This window comes from Marmota marmota, unplaced genomic scaffold (assembly GCF_001458135.2).
Source record: "Marmota marmota marmota unplaced genomic scaffold, marMar, whole genome shotgun sequence".
NCBI lineage: Eukaryota > Metazoa > Chordata > Mammalia > Rodentia > Sciuridae > Marmota > Marmota marmota.
In genome coordinates, this window is record NW_026000242.1 from 4685802 (window position 1) to 4705929 (window position 20128).

Genomic DNA, 20128 nt, shown 5'->3' on the forward strand with positions numbered 1-20128 from the left:
GGAAGGAAGGAAGGAAGGAAGGAAGGAAGGAAGGAAGGAAGGAAGGAAGAGGGAAGGAAGGAAGTTAGTTCAGAGTTCTCTGTTCTGGTCTGATCCATGTGAGGCCCTCCCCTCTTTTCCCTTGATTTCCCTAACTCCCACGGTGCATTCACAAACTCACCCATCAGGTATTTTTGGTTTTCTCTGTAAGGATGGTATAAGGCCCCTTATTAGGACAGCTGCCTCCCTCTCTTGTTTAGTGGCCCCAAAAGTGGCCTCAGAGAAGGTGATGAGTGAAAGCCCAGGAGAGAGTTCCCAGAAGCAGAGAGTAGATATGGGGCTGAGATCCCAGCCCTCAGTGCTCACTCGGTCTCTCCCCTGCCTGGCCCTCAGGGCAAGGAAGAGGAACTGACCCCCAGAGTTGGGCTGGCCATGGTAGGACAGAAACCTGAACTCTGTGAGGCAGACAGGGTGTGTGCATTTCCCCACTGCTCCTCCCAACCCACCCTTTGGAACTTCCAACCTGCCTCAGCGGGCAGCAGGGACCTGAGATCTAAGTTTGGGTTGTGTCCAGAGAAACAGGAGTTGGCCGAGGCCTCAGGATGAGCGCGCCCCCTGGTGGACGGTGAGATTCCAGAGGCTCTGCTGACCCTCCCTCAGAGCTGCCCTCCCTGGAGTTCCTTCAGCCAAACCTGGATTCATTCACCAAGCACCCAGCCCTTCCTGCCCAGAATAGTGGCAAACAAGTCAACCAGGGGCTCAGTCTGTAGAAAAGATGTGGAAAGGGGGTGTTAGAGAGGAGGACAGCCAGTGCAGCAGAGGAAGCACGTCCAGGTTAAACTGGAGATGGTTTGGCCTGGCAGAGGGGGAGAAAGGGAGACCCTTGCAGAGAGAGCAGCTCCCACCACGCCTGAGCAGACGAGGAAGCAGAGACTCCTGTCTTTGGGGATCTGTAGGTGGCCCAGGCTGACTAGAGCATGGCCAGCAAGGGACAGCATTGGGATGTATCTTCCAGCACCAGCGGAGAGCAGTTCTCGAGGGGCCTCTTGAGGGGTACCTTGGGACCACAAGCTCTTGGAGGATTGTAAGCAAGGAGGGAGCTCAATCTGATTTGTAGTTTGAAAAGATCACTCAGCTCCAGGGCTGCTATCCACCCTCGAGAGTGGACAGCAGCTCAGAGGAGACAGAGTGGCTGGTTAGGCTGTGGCAGCAACTCAGGTGACATGGGGGTAGTGACCCTGGAGACAGAAGGAGTTGCCACTCCCAGGAGCTGTTCAGGAGGTCGGAGCCACTCAAGAAGGTCATGGAATCCAGAGGCAAGGCCTGTGCTTCCTGCATCTCTGCACCCAGGGCCAGAATAGGGGCGGCAACGTTGCTAGTTCTCCATGCATGTCGTCCGCTAAGCCAAGGGGACAGCAGAGTCAGAGCAGAGCAGGAATGCTGAGGGTATGGAAGAGAGGACCATGGGTGACAAGACGTCAGGTTTAGAGGAAAGGACACAGGTTATTTAACCGTGTGCAGGGCCCAGCCCCAGGGGTCCATGAACGAGGAAAATGAGGCTGAGGCGCAGGGTGTGAGGAGGAGTCTGAGGCTTGGGAATCCTTATGCTGCACACCCACCCACAGCCCAGCGCCTGGACCTGTGACCCACACAAGGCCCCCTCGGTGGGGCCACAGCTCAGCCACGTGGGTGAATGGATGGATGCTGAGGCCAGAGCTTCTGCTGAGAGGCCACCCTCTAATGACCAGGAGCCAGGACCAGGGTGGGGCTACAGATACCTCAGGAGCCAGGCTGTGCTGAGGTCTCTGCCAGACAAGCCCTCCTCAGGACCTGGGGGTTGGAGGGGAGAGAGAGAGGAGTGAGAGAGTCAGGAGTGAGAGAGAGGCAGGTGCTGGTCAATCCCACTTTAGGAAAATTGGCTCCATGGTGTTTATTGCAAACTGCAATTTAGCATCTCTATTCAGGTCCTCTCCGTGTTTAATTATATATAATATGGTGGTGGGGAGGAAGCTGAGGAAGGAGTACATATGATTTTCTCCTCAGTTCCTTCCTCCCTGAGTGTTGGAAAGGTCAGAGGTGAGAAATGGAGCCCAGCAGAGGGAGGGACACAAAAGACCTGGCACCTCTGTGGCTTCACACGCCACGCCTGGACAAGCGGAAAGCTGTGCAGGCGCCTGGCCATGGTGCAGACTGGTGGCTCCATCAGACTGAGAAGGAGCTCAGCAAGCCCTAGCAAGTGTCCTGGGCCCTCTTCTCTCTTTTCGGAGGCCCAGGGAGGTCAAGTGACTTGCCCCATGAGGAGCCAGTTGAGAGGTGTTGCCCCACGCCCCAGCCTCCTCCCTCCCGGGGAGCAAGGCTCCCAGTGCTATGACCAGTTAGGTCCAGAGGGTGGGCTCTGCCACCTCAGGTCAGGCCACAGCCTTCTGGGTTTTCAGCCTCTCCTGACTGAAGAGACTTGGCTTCCTCCGGGAGCCCCCAGGCACCCCTTCTCCACCTGATCTCACGCTCCCAACTTCCCCTCATGATCCTCATCCTCTCTCCAGAAAGGGGTCGACAAAGCTCCAATGAGCTCATTTGCGTGTTTAATTGGGTAGGGAGGGGAAGGTAATTAAGCTCCTCAACAGGGGTCTTCCCTGCAGAGCCAGAAATGGAATGAGAAGGTGGGACCCCATTTCTGGCATAGACCCTCCACCCCAACCCACCTCCATACCCCAGATCCCAGGATCACAGCACCGTCTGCAGATACAGCTCTGGGAGCCAGAGGATGAGGTTCTGCCCCCACTAACTGGACAGCCAGCCCCTCCAGGACTGGAACTGGAGGGTGGGGGGAGCAGGGGAGGGCAGAGTCCTGCATCAGGATCTGATGTTCTTACTTTACTCTATTTTGCCCACTTCACTGACTCCCTGGTTCCGTTGAGAATCAATCTCTCTCTCCCTCTCTTTTTCCTCTCTCTCTTCCTCCTACCCTTCTCCCCCACCGATTTTCTTCCTTGATCTCTTGGTTCCAGACAAGCCCCTCCCACAGGGAGGCCCTGGAAGTGTGGCCAGGCTCCTGGGGGGCACAGTGGCCGTGGTCCTTATCCTCAGCGTGGCTCTCGCGGTCTTCTTTCTGTACCGCCGGCAGCAGAAGAGCCGACTGCAAATGGGCAGTGATGGGTGAGTGCTGGCCAGCCACCCCCAGGGGCCCCAGGGTCACTGAACACCTGAACATCACCATGTTCATCGGCCAGGTTCCCTACCTCACCTGTGCAGGAAAAGGTAACCCTCAAGAGCGCTACCGTACACCAGGTGCCACCCCGAGTTCTACACTGGGACAGATAGGTTTTTTTGTTTGTTTGTTTGTGATGGGCACAATACCTTTATTTATTTATTTTTATATGGTGCTGAGAATCAAACCCAGTGCCTCACACATGCTAGACAAGTGCTCTGCCACTGAGCCACAACCCCAGCCCCCATGTAGATGTATTTTGTCCTCGTGACAACTTGAAGAAATAAGTGCACAATTACCCACAGATGAGGAATAAAAGGCACAAAGAGGTTAAATAACTTGCATGATTTTACCTCCTCCCAAGTTATAGGGCAGGCTGAGGGCCAGAGAGGCCAGTGAAGCATACAGTTAATGGGGGAGCTGAAAACCTCACTCATGCCGGGCGGTGACGCACACCTCTAATCCCTGAAGCTCAGGAGGCTAGGAGGTAGGAGGATCACAAGTTCAAAGTCAGCCTCAGCAACTTAGTGAGGCCCTAAGCAAGACCCTGTCTGCAGATAAAAAATTAAAAGGCTGGGGATGTGGCTCTGTGGTTAAGCACCCTGGGTTCAATCCCTGGTACTCAAAAAAAAAAAAAAAAAAAAAAGAGAGAGAGAGAGAACTCACCCCATAAATAACATTTTAAAGAAAGGGTCTTGCTAAATTGTCCAGACTGGCCTTCAACTCCTGGGCTCATGAAACCCTCCTTCCTCAGTAGCTGGAACTAGAGGTGTGTGCTATGGCGCCCAGCTTTAATGCATTTTTAAAGATCACAATGAAGGCAAAAAAAAATCCATGATGAACAAAATATCAACATTTTAAATAGAGAGAGGATTAGAATTACTGATTTTTTTCCTTTTGCCTTAGGCTATAATATGGCTCAGCACGCCACCATTACTGATCCTGTCTTTATTTAAAATGTTGATATTTAGTTCATCATGGATTTTGCATTAATTTTTTGAAAAATACTGCTTTAAATATTATTTATCATGATGGCTAAGATTTTGGATGTCCTATACCTTGCATGTGGAGCCTTATTCCCCTGGCCCTGGGTTTATCCCTTGGATTTCCTAATGTCCCCTGGAGCTAGAGCTATTCACTCCCGTGACTCCCATACTACAAAGCTGCTGGGCTAGAGTGGACACATAGCAGGTCACCCTTGGCCTCTACCACCGACGCTGAGTCACCACAGTCCCACTCTGGCCACTCTGGGGGCTTCCCGGGGCCTATCTTGATGGGCTCAGGGACCAGTAGTGGTCAGGAAGTCTGGCTGCGGCAGGGACCCCCATATAAGTCCCTGTGCTGATCTCAACCTCATCTATTCTCCCAGGACTGACCTGTCCCCCTCCCAGAAGCTGGAGCCTCCTCCCAACAATCAGAGCCACCTTGCATCTGAGGACATCCAGGTAGGCCTAGGGAAGCAGAGAACAAGTTCCCTAGACTAGGGGGACAGGGAGAAAAAAATGGGAGATGACCCAGGAAGGGAGCCCAATCTGGACACAGCTATCACACCAGCATAAGCCAGGCCCAGGCCGACAACCTGCCCCTCACCCCAAGAGATGGCAAATTAAGACCCTCCCTGCCCAGGACTCCACCTACCCAGGACCCCTAGGGGATCTCTTCCCCCACCTCTTAGTCCATTTATTCATTTTAAACAATGTTCATAAAAAAAAAAAAAAGAAAGAAAGAAAGAATTCGGTTTGCTCTACCAGAAAAATAAGCTATAGGAACCACTACCTGGAACATTTTAACTGAAGACTATTTGATATCTATTGACATAATTTTTTCCAGTGATTTTTTAAGATGACTTCTCTAAAATGGGTATGTTCTATCATAATAAACATATACCTCAATAAAACTGATTTTTTAAATGACAAAGACAATATATCCTATGCAAAAAATAAAACATTGTCTTTAAAAAGTAAAAAAAAAAAAGAAAAAAGAAAGAAATGTTCATTGGGTCCCTGCCAGTTGCCTGGCCTGTGCTGGTCCCTGGTAGAGGAAGTGACACTAAAGGCTCAAGGTGCGCCCTCCCAGATAGCCACCGTGTAGGTGGTGCCCATGGGATGCCCAGGACCCGAGGAAGGGAGTCCTAATCAGACATGGGTGTGGTGGGCTGCCTGGAGCAGGCCACGGCAGCACTCATCTCCTTCTCTTCCAGAGTCCCCATCTGGAACCAGGCAGGCAGCAGCAGGAAGAGGAACAGCCGAAGCTGCCCCTGCACCCGCCCTACTACGACCTGGGCGTCTCCCCCTCCTACCGCCCCTTGGTAAGGAGAACTGAGCAGGGAGAAGAGTGCACCCGCCTGGCCATGTGCTCAGCTGCCTTAGGTGAAGAGAGGGCAAAGGAGGCTGAGGAGGCCAGGGCAGGGTGGGCACAGGAAGCCCACCATAGAAGGAAACCTCTACCCGGGGGTGGAACCGCTCAGGTGCCCTGGGCACAGGGGTGCTGCACAGTGGGCAGAACAGTGGGAGAGTGGGGCTTCTGTGGAGGCTGAGCCCTACCTGACGCCCAGCTCTTCCTCCCCCAAGCTCCCTCCCTCCGTTCTGCACCCTGAACCCCAGTTCCCAGTCCTGCCAAAGACCACCAGGAAGCCAGCACAGCCCTCCTCCTGGCCCCACTCCCAGCTGCTCAGAGGGCCACCGTCCACTTGAATGGCTGCCACCTCTGCCCACACCCTGTTCCTTCCAGCAGGCATGGGGCTTGGGGGTGGTACCCATATGCTGCCAGCCCAGAGACCCAGGCCAGAGCACCTGGGCCTAAAGATAACACCCTCTCTCCTGGCACTGGTGGGTGAGCCGGGCCTTTGTCTCCACAGTACAGCCATCCTCCCTCTTGGCGGAAAGTGCCTTCTAAGGCCCACTGAAGTGCCAAATCCTTCCCCCGGGGAGATGGCTCTCCCTTCCAGGGTGCTGGCCCACAAGACCAGCCTGGCCTCTGCCTTCTGATAATATGCAGAGGCAAAAGACCCCCAGCTGGTCAACTTGAAAGTGGGCTGGAACTCACTGTGGACACAAAGCCCACTCCTCAGACAAGCCCTGACCACTCCATTTCCCATCTGAAGGTTTAGAGCATGGCCCAGTCTGCACCGTGTGGCCCACGGACCCCAACAAAAGAGACCAGAGTTGTGCAGAGCACCCACACACCAGGCACCTTGCAGGCTGCTTCTCAAACACAATTCCGTTTCTCTGCTCTCACAGCAATCTCTATGATAAGTCTCTCATTGCCCCCATGGGTAGATGAGGAAACTGAAACTCCATGACATTAGGAGCTTGCCCAGGAATCCCCAGTGAGCGACTAGGAAAAGCCCAGGGTCTTCTGGCTCCCAAGTGCAGGCACTGACCCTGCCGCAGCCACTGTGAGGAGCAGAGGTGTGGGGACTTCACCTGAAGACAAAGAAGCCCAGAGCCACAGGTGGCAACTCAGGGAATGTGGAGCCCTCTGCAGCCTCAGAGCCCAGGTCAGCTGCCTGTTTCCCAGAGAGCAGGCCAGGTAGCCCTGAAAGTGGGCAAGGTCGAATGGAAGGGGGAGATCCACTGTTTCCGGTACAGAGAAAGCTGTGCCCCACCCAGGGTTTGCCAAATCAGCCTCTCCTTCAGCCTCTAGTCAAGAGTCCATCACCTTACTCATCAGAGCTGTGGGAGGAAGGAACAGGAAGAAGGAGTTGGGGCCAAGGCATGCAGAAAGAATATGATGGAGGTTAGCAATTTGGAAAGACTCCAGTGGGAACCCCTGAAGAGTGGGCCCAGGCTCAGCATGAAATCGCAGAGATATAAGGGGACAGCTGCAGCTGGCCCTAGTCCCCAAGAACAAGTTCCCCATCCCACTCTCTGACACCGCCCCCTCAGCCTGGCACGCACAGCCCTCCCTGGGGACATAGGAGGAGTCAGGCCGTGACTGGCAGCCCTAGCCCAAAGACAGCATCCACTCTGAAGGCCCCCCCTAGACACCCCTCCTGTCCCCACCTCCTCCCTCATCTGAGCCTCAGGCCCAGCAAAGGGCTATGCTTCCTCCTCCCCATCAGCCGTCCCTCCTTGGGCTGTGCCCAAGTTGGATTGATGAAGTCCCCAGATAAGGTTAACCATTCAACAGCCTCTTGGGGCACAGGGCAGAGGGAGCCACCTCTATCCACCAGCCACAGGCAGGAGGGGCCAGATGATGGGTCAAGGAGAGCATCTGCCCCACTGGGTCCTACATGAGCCCTGGGCCATGTGACAGATGCTTGTAAGAATGGCCTGTGGGGTGGTGTGTGGAGGTCCCCAGGGGAAGGGAAACCCTGGCATCCCAGGGAGGCTCTGTTGCTGTTGCCAAGAAAGTAATTCCTTTTGGCTTACAGAGCAATTACTGGGCCGGGGAAGGATTTATCCCTGGTACTCTGGTTTGTTGTCAGTGCTGCTTGTATACAAGTCACATTATTGATGTTGTCATCAATTCTCCTTCTCAACAAGTGGTGAGAAAGAGTGTGGCAGAGCATGCACCATTCACCAAGGCAGGACTTTGGGAATAGAGGAGCTGGGAAACTGCAGGGAGCCTTGGGGTCACCAACTTAAGGTTCCTTTAAACTCAGTTTAAAGTGGGCTGTGAGTTCCAGTCCACTTCAAACTCAGCCTGATCTCCTCCTCCTAGCCTGAGTGTGCCCAAGCTTCTCTTTGTGTGGACCAGGTTCATGCTGCACAAACACTCCAGAGTGCTAAGACCATAGCTCCCCTTCATGTCTGCCAAGGTTTCTGGGCTAGAAGTCAGGCAGCAGGTACCATTTGTAGAACCTGTGGATCTAGGCTAGATCTTAGGGAGGACTTCAGAGGATTCAAAGCTCATGTCTGCAAGAGAAGGGAGAGGGACACAGCCTTACCCTCAAGGAGAGAGGCTTCCAACTCCTCAGCCTTATGAGCACAGAGAGCCCAGGTTAGAAGCAGATGAGTCACCCCCATGACCTTGGAGGATGGAGCAGCAGGTAGGGCTGCAGCCCACCATGGTCCCACTGTGGGGTATCTGAGCCATGTGTGCACAGCTGCCGTGGTGCACCCACACAATGAGAGATCTTCTCATCCATCCAGGTTCAGGGAGCAGCTTCTCCATGACTCGGTAAGGCTCTCCTCCTGAAGATGGGGCCCCTGTTGCTAGGGCAAATTTAGGGCCACCACCGGTACTCATCTCTCCTCATCCATCCCCAAATCCCCTTGCCATACTACCTCTTCAGCAGATTCTGGTGGCTAAGCTGTTGATGTGACCCAGACCTCCATTCCCAAGGCCCCTGAGTCCTTGATAAGCACACTCTTCTCGTGCAGGCTTGTGTGTGTCCCCTCATAGTGAAACCACAAGATGCACCTAAGTAGACCAAGCGTGGCTTCTGGTTTCTCTCCTCTTCCTGCACTGGGTAGCAGCTGCCTGATCTCCTCCTGCTGATCCGACTCAACTACCCCTGACAATATGTGGCTCCCCTTCTTGCCTGGTGGTTCCTGAACACATGGAGTCCAAGTATTCTAATCTCAGAACAGCCCTGGCTTCCAGCCCAATGGGACCCTCAGCCACACAGACAGAGTCCAGCACAGAATGCCCCACTCATTCACTGGGAGCAATGGAAAGTGACTCCTTCTGGCTTTCATCTTTTGTTCCCAGACCTGTGTATTCTTCCTTTTGGGGACACAGCACCATTTAGAGGCCTTTCAAAGTATTGCCACCAAGGTGGTTCTGCAGATGGCATGTAGAAAACTGCTCCAGCAGCTGCAACTGGAGCTATCTCTTGATTGAGCCTCTAGTCGTAGTCTGTCCAGGCTGCTGTTACAACATACTATGAACTGGGTAACTCATAAACAAGAGGGACATATTTCTCCCACTTCTGAGAAAGCCGAGTAGTTCAAGGCTAAGGCTGGCAGACTCAGTGTCTGGTGAACCTCTCTGGTTCATAGATGGTATAAATGGGCACCTGGGGCTCTTCTAGAAGAGCACTAACCCCACTCATCTCCTGGAGGCCCCTATCCCTGAAGCTATCATCGTGGGGGTTAGCCTTTCAACATGTGAATTTGGGGCACACCAACATTCAGACCACAGCCTCAAACCTCATTCTCTAGAAACCATCTGGTTTCTGTAGGGGCCAGACTGACAGATTGAATGGAGATAAGACAGGGATCACCGGCCAGGAACAGGGGTGGGTGCAGCTTTCAAGGGGGTGGTGTCCGTTACCTTGCAGGGCAGAGACCTCTGCAGTGTCCTCCAGCCTGGGTTGGCAGCAGTTCCCACCAGTGAAGGGTAGGCCACCTCTTCCTGCTCTGAGGGATAGACATATCCCCAGGGCTCTGTTCATTCACCTTCACCAGAGTCCAGGGTCCCAGGTCGTCTGAGCAGGGCCCTTACCTTGGTGCTATAAGCCTGCCTGATCCAGCCTCTCCCAAGCTCTGTGGTTCCTGCTCTCAAATCCTGTCTGCTCCTAGCTGCTGCATCCCCCCACTACAGGAGATGGGGTCTCTCTGGAAGCTTCCAGAAGGTCTCTGGCTCTCACACCAAGTTTTCATTCTTGATGGTTTTCAGTTCTTTTTATTCACTAGTGGTGCCCACATGACTTCACAAGGACCAGCCAACACGCTGTCCTCGCAGGCACTGTCCCCTGAATCCCTTTTGAATGCTACACTTTGTACCTGAGAGTGTCCCTCCACCAGTGTGCTCGCCCAGGTCACCACTGGTGAGATCTTTGGCAACAGGGCTAGTGCCTTGTGCCAGGGACTCTGTGTTCTGCAGTCCACTGGTCCTTCCTGCCATCAGTCAGTGAGCCAGACCCGAATCTCCACTTTATCCTTTGTACCTGTCTTCTTGCCCCCATCAGGGCATCGCCTAGTAGGAGCTGCAGGTCACCACTGTCTCTGAGACAAATTCTGTTAAGGCTGAAGGCAACGTGCCCAGGGCTCACTGCACACTGGAACCTATAGAGCAAACTGGAAAGCCCCCTCCCCCTACCTTGATGAGATGCTCCCAGGCTACCTTTTGTCATCTCTGCCAAGTCTCCCAGGCCTATTGATAGCGCTCAGTGGAGAAGCACCTACAGAGAGAATTTACCTAGACACTGATGGTCTCTTGGTAAACGGCCTTAGTGGAACCTGTGGAGTCTGGGCCGCTCCAGGACACCTGGCCTAAGCCACCTGAGCTCCCATCCCCAGCCATCCTCACGATAGTGGAGAACAAGAGAGGGCTTCACTCAGTCCTCCCTCACCACTGGTACCTGAAATGGGGGACACAGTGGTTGTGTCCAGTCCCTGCCTCCGTAGCATGGTTCCCACAGCATCCCAGAGTGGCGGCCACTCACCCTTCCCACCTGTGGACCCCTATGACAGGCCCAGGCTATTACTACCTCTGAGGCCATGGGGTGAGGCCAGTCTAGGCTGCCTCCTGGAGGCTCTTCAGCAGCTCCTCCTCACACTTCCCCACTGGCCTGACTCCTCTTTCCCAGCCACAGATACTCTCCATGTATGGATTGGACCCAGACTCTTATCTGTCCAGCCCTACCCCTTTCCTTCTGTCTCTGGCCTTCTATATCCCAAACCTTCTCCTGAGGCTCTTTGTTTCTGGAAAAAAAAAAAAAGGTCTCCATCCTCCATGCCAAGCAGCTCTGGAAATACCAAGGACAGAGAGACAAGGTGTCAGGGTATGACTCTCACTTGTAAGAAATCAGGAGCTAATTGCATTAATCTTAGCCCTGCCATGTGCCTCTGACCTCAGTCACCAGATGGGCATTGCTAGAGGGTAACTAAGATCAGGAGGCCACCAGATAAGGGAAGAGAGTGGGCCACACGTGGGGCCAGCCCAGGGGCTCCCCTCCAACAGCACAGACCCCCCATCCTGCTCCAGCCTCTGCCCTCCCGGCCTGGGAGACCCCAGCTCTCCCTCGGCGCTGCTCTGAGGTCAGGACACGGTCTGCCTGGGCACCTGCATTCAGCCCTGAGCCGAGGAGGAGGGGGTTGTGAGGGAAACTCCCGAGATGAGAGCTGGAAGGGCCTCGGGCCTCGAGCCACCCTCACATTCTGCTGAAGGGGAAACCGAGGCCCCAGGAGGGAGAAGGGCTCGGCACCCCAGTGTGACTTAATAGTGCCCACCCCCAGCCGTGGCAGGGAGGGCTCTGCTTTTCCACGGACCCTAATAATTCCCAGACTAAGAGCCCAGGTAACGCAGGGCCACGGAACAGCCAGGGTGGGAGTTGGAGCCAGGGCTGTAGCAATAGGGCTAATGCTCCTGAATTTTATTTCTCCAGTTTACAAATGAAAGATAGGCTGTGTTCCCATCGGGCCACGGCAAGCGACCAGCTAAAATCCAAAGCCTGATGCTTGGTCTCCACCGTCCGCCTAATGCCTCCGGGCTCTGCTGCAGACCCCGGGCTCGGCACGGCCCTCCTCTAGGCCTGTTTCTTCCCTCTGAAAAATGAGAGGATGGGCCGAAATCCTCTCTCAGAGCCAAGTGGGGCCAGGTGTGGGACCCACCTGCCTCTGCCCACCATGCCAGGGCCCCAGGGAGCACAGCCTAGCAGAGCACATAAATGCCTGTGGCCTGTTCATCTTCTAAATGTCTTTCTTTGTTTTTATTGATCTCTCCCCCAGTACTGGGGATTGAAGCCAGGGGCATTTTATCCTTGGGCTACACCCTCAGCCATATATATATATATATATAGGATCTCACTAAGTTGCCCAGGCTGACCTCAAACTTGAGATTCCTGCCTCAGCCTCCTAAGTAACTGGGAGTACAATCGTGTGCCACCAATGAATTCATTTTCTGATTCTCTTTCTCCACCCCCCAATCCTTTGTGTCCCCTATCCTCTCTCATGTGCCCATGGCACACTCAACCTCCCCACTCATCCCAACGTGGGCCCTGGGCCGCTTCATCCCCCCGCCTGACCCTGGATGCCCCTCCTTGCCATCACCTCCTCTGCCCCATTCCCAGGATTCTGGCCTAAAGGACACTGATGTCTGCTATGCAGAGCTGGACACCTCAGCCCTGGAACTCGTGCCAGGGCCACGGAACACTGTGCCGGGCCCTGGTGAGGTTGTGGAATATGCCACCATCCAGTTGAGCCCACCCTAGCTCACGACCCCTAGTGGCCCACCCTGCTTCTGGACTACAGGTACACCCCGGCCAACACCTGCCTGCTCTGCTGGCCCCCCTTGGCCCTCCCATCAGGGCCTGTACCCTAACTGCGTGGGCAGCTGAAGGGAAGCCAGGCTGGGGCCCTGCAGTGGGAAGGGGAAGGTGGGTGGGGACCAGAGGGGTGTAGAGGAAGGAACGGGGACCAGAAGAAGCTCGGAGGTCTGGAATGAGGTGGCCTTTCTGCCACCAATTTGTGTCGCCCTAAGCACATGGTGTTGGTGCCCGTGAGCCTCATTTTCCCACCTGTGAAATGAAGAGAATGGGCTGAATAACCTCCAGGGCTCCTCCTGCTCCAACAGTCCTCCTTCTTCTCACCCCCTGCATCATGACAGCCCGTTGCCCTCATCAGACACCCGGATGCTCCACTTCATTTTCTCATCAAGGGGCCTACATGAGACTACGTGCTCACATTTCCCTCTTGATCTCCTTTGGCCCAGGTGAACAGTTAAATTTGACCAACCTTCATTGAGCTTCTGCTCGTACCAGCCACTGTGCTGAGGATTGGGGTCCAGGGAGGCCCCTGGCCCCTGGCCTCAAGGGACCACCAGTAAGGTGGACAGCTCAGGGCCCCTAAGCGCTTGGCTGAAGGAGACTCATGGGCTCTGCAGGGGGTGTGTAGTGAGCTGGGCCTTGGAAGACCCTGAGAGTTACATGCAGGCCACAGAGCACAGAACCAGACATGACTCTGGAGAGGGCAAGATGAGAGGAGGTTCAGGAAACACATGCCCTCCCCCAGGGAGTGTCAAAGGAAGCTGACTATCCTTAGTGCTGGAGCCTCGGGCCAAAGGCCCCACCCTGTGGCTGCAGATAAGGAAACCTGGTCTGGAGGCCCTTGTGCTTGAGCTGTTTTGGGGGATGAGTAGGCGTAAGGGGACAGAGGAAAGGACAGCAGAGGCCAGGTAAGGCTGGTCAGGAGTGACAGACTGTGCTGAGTGTGAGGGAGGCCCAGTGCAGGGGCCGGCCCAAGAGGGGTTCCTCTGGAGACCCCGGAGAATGTTCCCACCTCCCAGGATCCAGTTTAGCTCTGAGACCACAATAGCCAGGACTCTGCCCCCACAGTTGGCCCATCATGCCGCAGCAGGGCCTTGTCTCCGGCACCTCCACAGGTGGATCACTTGGCCTCCCAAGGCCATGTGCACAGCCGTCCTAGGAGAGCCCGGTCCAGGCCCTGCTTCCCCCGGCCCAGCTCATCCTCACCTCTCAGGTGGTGCCGCAGACCCGAGAGAGGGGGCACCTGTGACTCTCCCCTCCAGGGATGGGCCGTTGCAGCTTCTTGTGATGTCTGGCCCAGGAGGAGCCCAACGGCAGGAGCAAGGCCGGGTGAGGGAAGCACGCTGGGGGGGTGGGGGCAGAAAAAAGCTATTAATCCTATAAATCCTAATTTGGAAGCCCTCCCAGTCTCTCTGAAGTACATGAAGTTGGGCGGGTATAATCCCAGCCGCTCCTGGCGGAAACCCAAAGAAAGGAGGGCTCTGCCACCTCCCTTCTTGGTTTTCACTTGCCAAACATTCCCACCCTCTACAGAGCCCTTGGGGAGGGACATGCTCTGTTTAGGTGCAGAATCCAAAAGGGATTGGAGCAGGGTGCCCAGGATCGGGGAGGAGCTACCCGAGCTGACAGGGCTGAGGAGCGGGTGGAGTTGGGAGGAGAGGGGGCTGCGGAGTTGGGGATTAGCCCTGTCTGCCAGGGAGCCCCTTCCCACGCGGTTCTCCACTGCCTGCCTGGGGCTGCCCCACAGGAGGAACTCGGCTGTCAGACAGGAACAGGTGCAGGGCCACACGGCCACACTGGCAGACTCTCCCCTGCACACCCCCCTTCCTACCCCTAGATTGGGGTGCAGGCCTGGGCCACAGACCCCAAGAAAAGTGCCCATGTGAGCTCACGGTATCCCTGCGGCCATTTGATGCCTCCCATGACGCCTTGGCCAGGAACTTGCTGGAATCCCTGGACCATTGAACACCCACAGCAGCCCATGGCAGAGCCAGCCAGAGAGAGGTGTGTCCCTGGGGAGAGGAGGACCCTGAGCCTGGGGACAGTGGGCGAGGGAGCTGAAGGCATCGTTGTAGAGGAGCCCAGACTCCTGGGCAGGAGAGGCTGGGAACTGGGGCCCAGCCTACCTGTCTCTATGGGCCCTTTTCCTCTGCTCCCCCACCTGGCCCACCCTCCCCATCTGCCCTCTGCGTTTCCTTACCCCAGACCTCGCCCCCCCAGCCTCTCACTCTGCCTCACACCAGCCACCGGCTCCCCTCTTCTCCTTCACACATCTGTTTCTCTCTCCCATCTCCTGCCCCCCATGTGCGCACACGTACCCCTCCTCTCCTCTCCTACTCTGGCTTCCTCTGCTTTTTCATCTCCCCCCTCCCCAAATTCTTCCCCTGAAGTTGCTGGCCAGGACTTCAAAAGAAGATCAAAGCTGAGTTCCCCCATCAAAGCCCAGGCTCTGCCGGGAGCACCCCACCCCTTGTCAGACCGTAACTCTCCCTGACAGGCTGGGGTCCTGCATCCCAGCCCCCTGGGAAGCACATTCCCAGCCAAAGCCCTGGACTGGAGAGATCACTAGGTTAGTGGAAGCTTCCAGTGCTGAGGATTCAGAGAACCAGCTGAAAAACTGACATGGCCAGGTGACTCCTGATAGCATGACCTTAGGCAAGGCACTGAACCTCTCTGACCCAAAGTTACATCAGGTTTTAAATAGGGCTATTATTAAATTTCAGGACTGTTGAGTGAATTAAAAGAGAGAATGCAAGCCAGTGCAGTGGTGCATGCCTGTAATCCCAGCAACTCAGGAGGCTGAGGCAGGAGGACCGAGAGTTCAAAGCCAGAGACTCAGCAACTTAGCAAGGCCCTAAGCAACTTAGTAAGACCCTGTCTCTAAATTAAATATAAAAGAGGGATGAGGATGCAGCTCAGTGGTTAAGCACCCCTGGGTTCAATCCCTGGTACAAAAATAAAAGAGAGAATACAGGTAAAATATCTAGCTCCATGCCTGTTTTTATAGTAGGTGCTCAATAACTGTTGTTCTTAACATTATTGTTATTACAAAGTATTACAAAGTCCTCCAACATAAGAATATGTGGAATGAGAGTGTGTGCCAAGGAGTAAGGCCTGCTGCTGTCCTGAAGGATAGTGTCCTAAGGTCCCCAGTTCTGGGCCCCACTCCACACAGAGGCTCCATCTGAACCCACTCTCTGGGCCTGGGCCTTGCAAGGGGCAGTGGCCACTTCAAAGCCCCCGTCATCTTCTTGCCAGACATCCACTCTGCCCTGACTGGACTCCTGGCCCACAGCCATGCTCCCTGAGCCTCTGGCCCCAGACCTCTTCCTCCCTTAGCCAGCCCCACACCCTTAGGAGCTGATGGCATCTGGATGGGGTGGGAGGTGGGGCTGAGGCAGAGACTGCTCTTAAAAACTACTCTTGGCTCTGAACATCAGGGAACTTAGGGGATGACGTGGCTTGAGTAAGCCGCTAACCCGCCTGAAGCTTGTTTTCTCATTTGTAAAATAACGGGTTAGCTGCTGCCTCAGATCCTCCTTAGGAGGCAGACTCCATGCACATTATAATTTTTGAGAACTGAGGAGGTAGATCTCAAGGACCTTGGCGTTCGGATCACACAGGATCAGAGAGACAGGAGGCGCTGAGCTCTGGGCTGTGCACTCCCGACAGCGGGCAGGTGCGGACACTCACTGTCTTCCGAACCCCATGCAACCCCAGGCCGGGAAGGGTGAAGGGCTCAACGGTTCTGTTTCACCAAGCAAGTGACCTAGGCTCCAGAGATGAAGGAACCTGCCCCCAGGTCACACATTGAGTAGTGACAGAGCCGGGAAGCTAACCTGCATCCTCTCAGGTTCTCCTCCCTTCACCAAGTGATGGGGATTGTTCTTCCCAGGTTGTAAACAAGCGTGTGGACGCTCGGATCCAAGGCGCATAGGCGAGACTCCATACTGCGGGCCGCCCAGCTGGGCACCCGCCCGCCTCCTACCCACGTGCCAGCACTGGCCCAGGCCTTCCCTGGCGCCTCCTTGGACATCCACCCTCTTTCTCCCATGCCTCTCCCCGACTCCCTGGTGCCAGGGCTGCCTGTGGCAGCACCCCACACACCTGACCTGCCCAATCTCTTGGCTGCACAACCCACCATCAGGACTTCAGCACCCCAGGTGCTGAGAGGCTGGCGCAAGGTGGACCAGCAGAGTTGCCTGCAGCAGTGGGAGCCATACCTGTGCTGTCCCTTATATAGCCTCCAGCCACATGAGGCCACTGAGCCCTAGAACTGTGGCCAGTGCCACCAAGGAACTGATGTCATTAATTGTGATAATGATATTCAATTTTATCTTAGAAACGAGCAGCTAGCAGCTGCCACACTGGACAGCACAGACAAGGCACCGAGAGGGTGTGGCCTCCGCCCCTTTACACAGGCACACACAGCAATGGGTATTTTTGAAACAGGATCATGGGATCTGCTAGGTGGTGAGATGGGCAAGAAAAAATCCTGGTTCCTGAATTCCCCAGCCCAGGGCAACCTGCATTGAGCCCCAAACAGCCCATTGCCCAAGGTGGCCAGGCACAGAGAAGGAGGGCAAGCAGAAAGACAGTGCTGCCCTGAGAAGCCAGTGGCCCGGCAAACACCTGAGTCCTGTGTAGTCTGCAGACCGAGCCGCACAGGCTGGACCCGCCATCCCAGACCTTTGCTGAGGGTTTCTTTCCCTTCCTGAGGGTGGTCTTTGCTCCTCTGCCTCTCAGATGGTGTCCTTTCTCTCCAGACCTGAGGGAGGGACTCGGGAGCCTAATGGCCTAAGTCTAAGTCTAATCTAATTCAACCTCATGGGAGGCCAGAATCCCCAAAGGTCGGACGGAAGCAGAGAGAAAGAGAACTGGGAGGCCTTCCCCAGAGGTAGGCAGGCTGGCCAGTCATTAGGTCAGTCACTCTGGCCCCACCATCTTTAGAGGACAATGAAGACTCCAGATGCTTTGCCCCCCTTGGCTTGTCAGACCCTGGGAACAGCAGCTGGAGGGCAGGGCTCCCCCTGCTGGGAAGACCAGGAAATGCGCCCCCCCACCACACAATGAATGGATGGGAGCCTCCGCCAAGCTCCGCTCCCACAGGGAGGAACTTGGGTGGAGGTGGGAGGCAGAACAGAGTGGCCAGCGCTCTCAGACATCCTCTCCAGGGCTCAGGATGGTGAGAAGCCAAAGGAATATAAGTTCGGGGCCCCGGGAGTGAACTCACTACCCCCACAGCCTCCCACTCCCCTCTCCAGAGATGGCCCTTCTCCCACCTGTTCCTCTGGACCCCGGTCTCTGGTGTGGGGGAGAAACTGGTCCCTGCTCCTGATGACTCATGCGTGACCTCGGTGGAGTTCACCTGCATGGAGGGGGAGAATAAGGACCACCTCCCAGGCTCACAGAGAGGATGGAAAGGACAGAGGTGAACAGTGAGGGTGTTTGGCTGCAGGGCCTGGAGCAGGCAGGGCATCCAGTACCCCGTGCTCTCCCTCTGCCTCCCTCTTCCTCTCCTCTCTTTCCCCAGAACTCCAGGATGAGGACCCCGCTCCCTGGACCCCAGAGCTGACACCAGAAGACAGTTGCCTGGAGCTGGCCGCCCACCTGTGCCTGGCTCCACCCCTCCAGCCACCTTCCGCTGGCCTCCCTGGGCTCTGCTGCCCACACAGCCCTGCGAGAGGCCACTATGCTCCTTGTGCATGTACCCTGCACCCATCCGCTACATGCAGGCCGGCCAGGGAAAGAGTCTCCCACTGCGGGGTGGTTCCCACACCCAGACCTCCAGGTTCTCAGCCTCACTTCCCTCAGCCCCACTCCTGGGGTGAGCTCCAGGGTGAATGGTGGAGTGAGAGCCCCGGGGGTGAGCAGCCTGGATGGGGGGGTGCCCTCCACCACCACACATTCCCCATCCTCTCACAGAAGCTCCTAGACTCCCCCTTGGCCTCCCAGGCTCAGCACCAGCCAGGCCACAAGCCAGAGACCCCTACATGTCCTCTGCTGCTGGGAAGCAGAGCCTTCAGTGCAGGGGAGCTGCCCCCAGGTGGCAGTTCCCCCACCTTCCCAGCACCCATATCCCCTCCAGACTCAAACCAAGGTCCTTCTGCTACCCGCCACCATCTCAGCCATCGCGGTAGATCTCCTAAGGGGCTCAGCAACATGGACCAGACCACAGCCTCTGCTGGCCCCTCAGGGCCTGGGTGACCTGGGTGTGGCCAAGCCCCTTTGCCTCCCTTCAGGGCCCAGAAGTTCCAGGAGGCCTAGGGGCTCCCAGACTGTGAACTCCCCCTCCTGCTGGGGGTTAGGAAGCTCCGGGCCAGTCCTGTTCCAACACAGCTCTCTTCCAACAGGGAGAGAACCAACCCAGGAGGCCACCTTCCAGTAACCCCAAACCCTCAGGCCTGGTTCAGGGGGCATCTCCCGAGCCAGCTCGAGGCCAGGTGGAGAGGGCCCTGGGAGGCTGGGTGGGCCCACAGGCCTGCAGACTCCATGAGAGCTGGGGCAGTGCCAGGGCCTGGCAGCCATGTGGCCAGAGCACCACATGAGGAGTCTGTGCAACTCCTCGCACCTGGGCCAGAGGGGACCAAGGGATACGGGGAGGCCACCACCCGGGCCCAGGAGGGTGATAATGAGTGAGGGCAGGGACCCCAACCTCAGGGCAGCCCAGGAAAGCATTATCTCCTCTTCCAAATTCCCAATCCCATCTCAGATTCCCAGGGCTGAAGAGGCACCAGGCCTGACCCTGCCAAGCAGAGCTCAATCCTAATCCCCAAACCAGCGGCACACTCACACGTGTGCACGCTCACACACACACACACACACACACGCATACACACACCCGGGGAAGGTCTAGACCCCGGGAATAAGCAGACCCCATGTGGGTCTGTTAATATCACTTCCATTCTTCACAAGGAAGGAAGACGGGGATGGCATCTCACAGTCACTGCACCCTGATTTCAACCAGGCATTTGTCCAAATGTGGACAAGACAGAAACACGGCCTTCCTGACACAGCGAGGTGGACTGGAAACGCCTCTCCGTGGCGCCCCGTAGAGTGGTCTCGCCAAGCTTTCTTTGGGGCCTGATTTGTTTTCAACTTTCTTAGTATCTCCTGGAATGAAGGAAAAAGAGAGGAATTAGGACTAGTCTACGCAGTTAATTGGCAGTCCAAAATATCTGCAAAAGGTGGACGATTAGAGAAAACCAAAAACAAACCGAGAAACAGAGATCAATGTAGTCTTTTGTTCATCTTCAAAACCCCGCAACATACCTTCGGAATTAGAGATCCCTGGTTTGGTTGTAGTTCATGGAAACTATTTCATTGACTAAATGTTTAAAATGAATTAACAGCTTCTGGGGGCTGCTTAAGATGGTAGATACAGCCCAAGAGTAGTTCCCTCAGCTCTTCACTGAATTACATTGATGTTCCCAGTCTGTCTTGTGTGTGTGTGAGTGTGTGTGTGTCTGTGTGTGTGTTAGTTTTACATATTTCTGTTCTGTTAGCCTCAGCTTCTCCACTTTGCCTTCAGGTTAGCTACCTTACCCTCATGGTCACAAGGTAGCTGCCACAGTTCCAGGCATCATATCTAAGTTAAAATTTATAATAGAAGAAGAGACCTGTTCTTCTGTGTCTTTTAAAAATCTTTTCCAGAAGCCCCCTGGTGGGCTTCCCCTCTACCTCATCAGCTAGAGTTGTGTCATCTACCCATGCCCTTGCCCAAATCACTGGGAAGGAAAATGAGTTTACCACAACTCCTTAGATCAGTTTTATTTTCCCCTTGG

The 20128-nt window shown here is 55.4% G+C and overlaps 1 protein-coding gene and 1 long non-coding RNA gene across 2 annotated transcripts in view; one reads left to right on the forward strand and one right to left on the reverse strand.

The window, feature by feature from the left end:
• The window catches only part of LOC125613942, a 19104-nt gene extending 9237 nt beyond the window's left edge, over positions 1-9867 (reverse strand). The window contains exon 1 of the long non-coding RNA XR_007344548.1: positions 9410-9867. This is a non-coding gene — a long non-coding RNA (uncharacterized LOC125613942). The remainder of the gene's footprint in view (positions 1-9409) is intronic.
• Positions 1-20057, forward strand: part of Nectin1 (nectin cell adhesion molecule 1) — a 101543-nt gene extending 81486 nt beyond the window's left edge. Inside the window, exons 6-9 of the mRNA XM_048795819.1 lie at positions 2988-3135; positions 4557-4632; positions 5388-5495; positions 17878-20057. Coding sequence (XP_048651776.1) covers positions 2988-3135; positions 4557-4632; positions 5388-5495; positions 17878-17919 — 374 coding nt within the window. The 3' untranslated portion in view covers positions 17920-20057. The remainder of the gene's footprint in view (positions 1-2987; positions 3136-4556; positions 4633-5387; positions 5496-17877) is intronic.
• Positions 20058-20128: the final 71 nt, after the last annotated feature.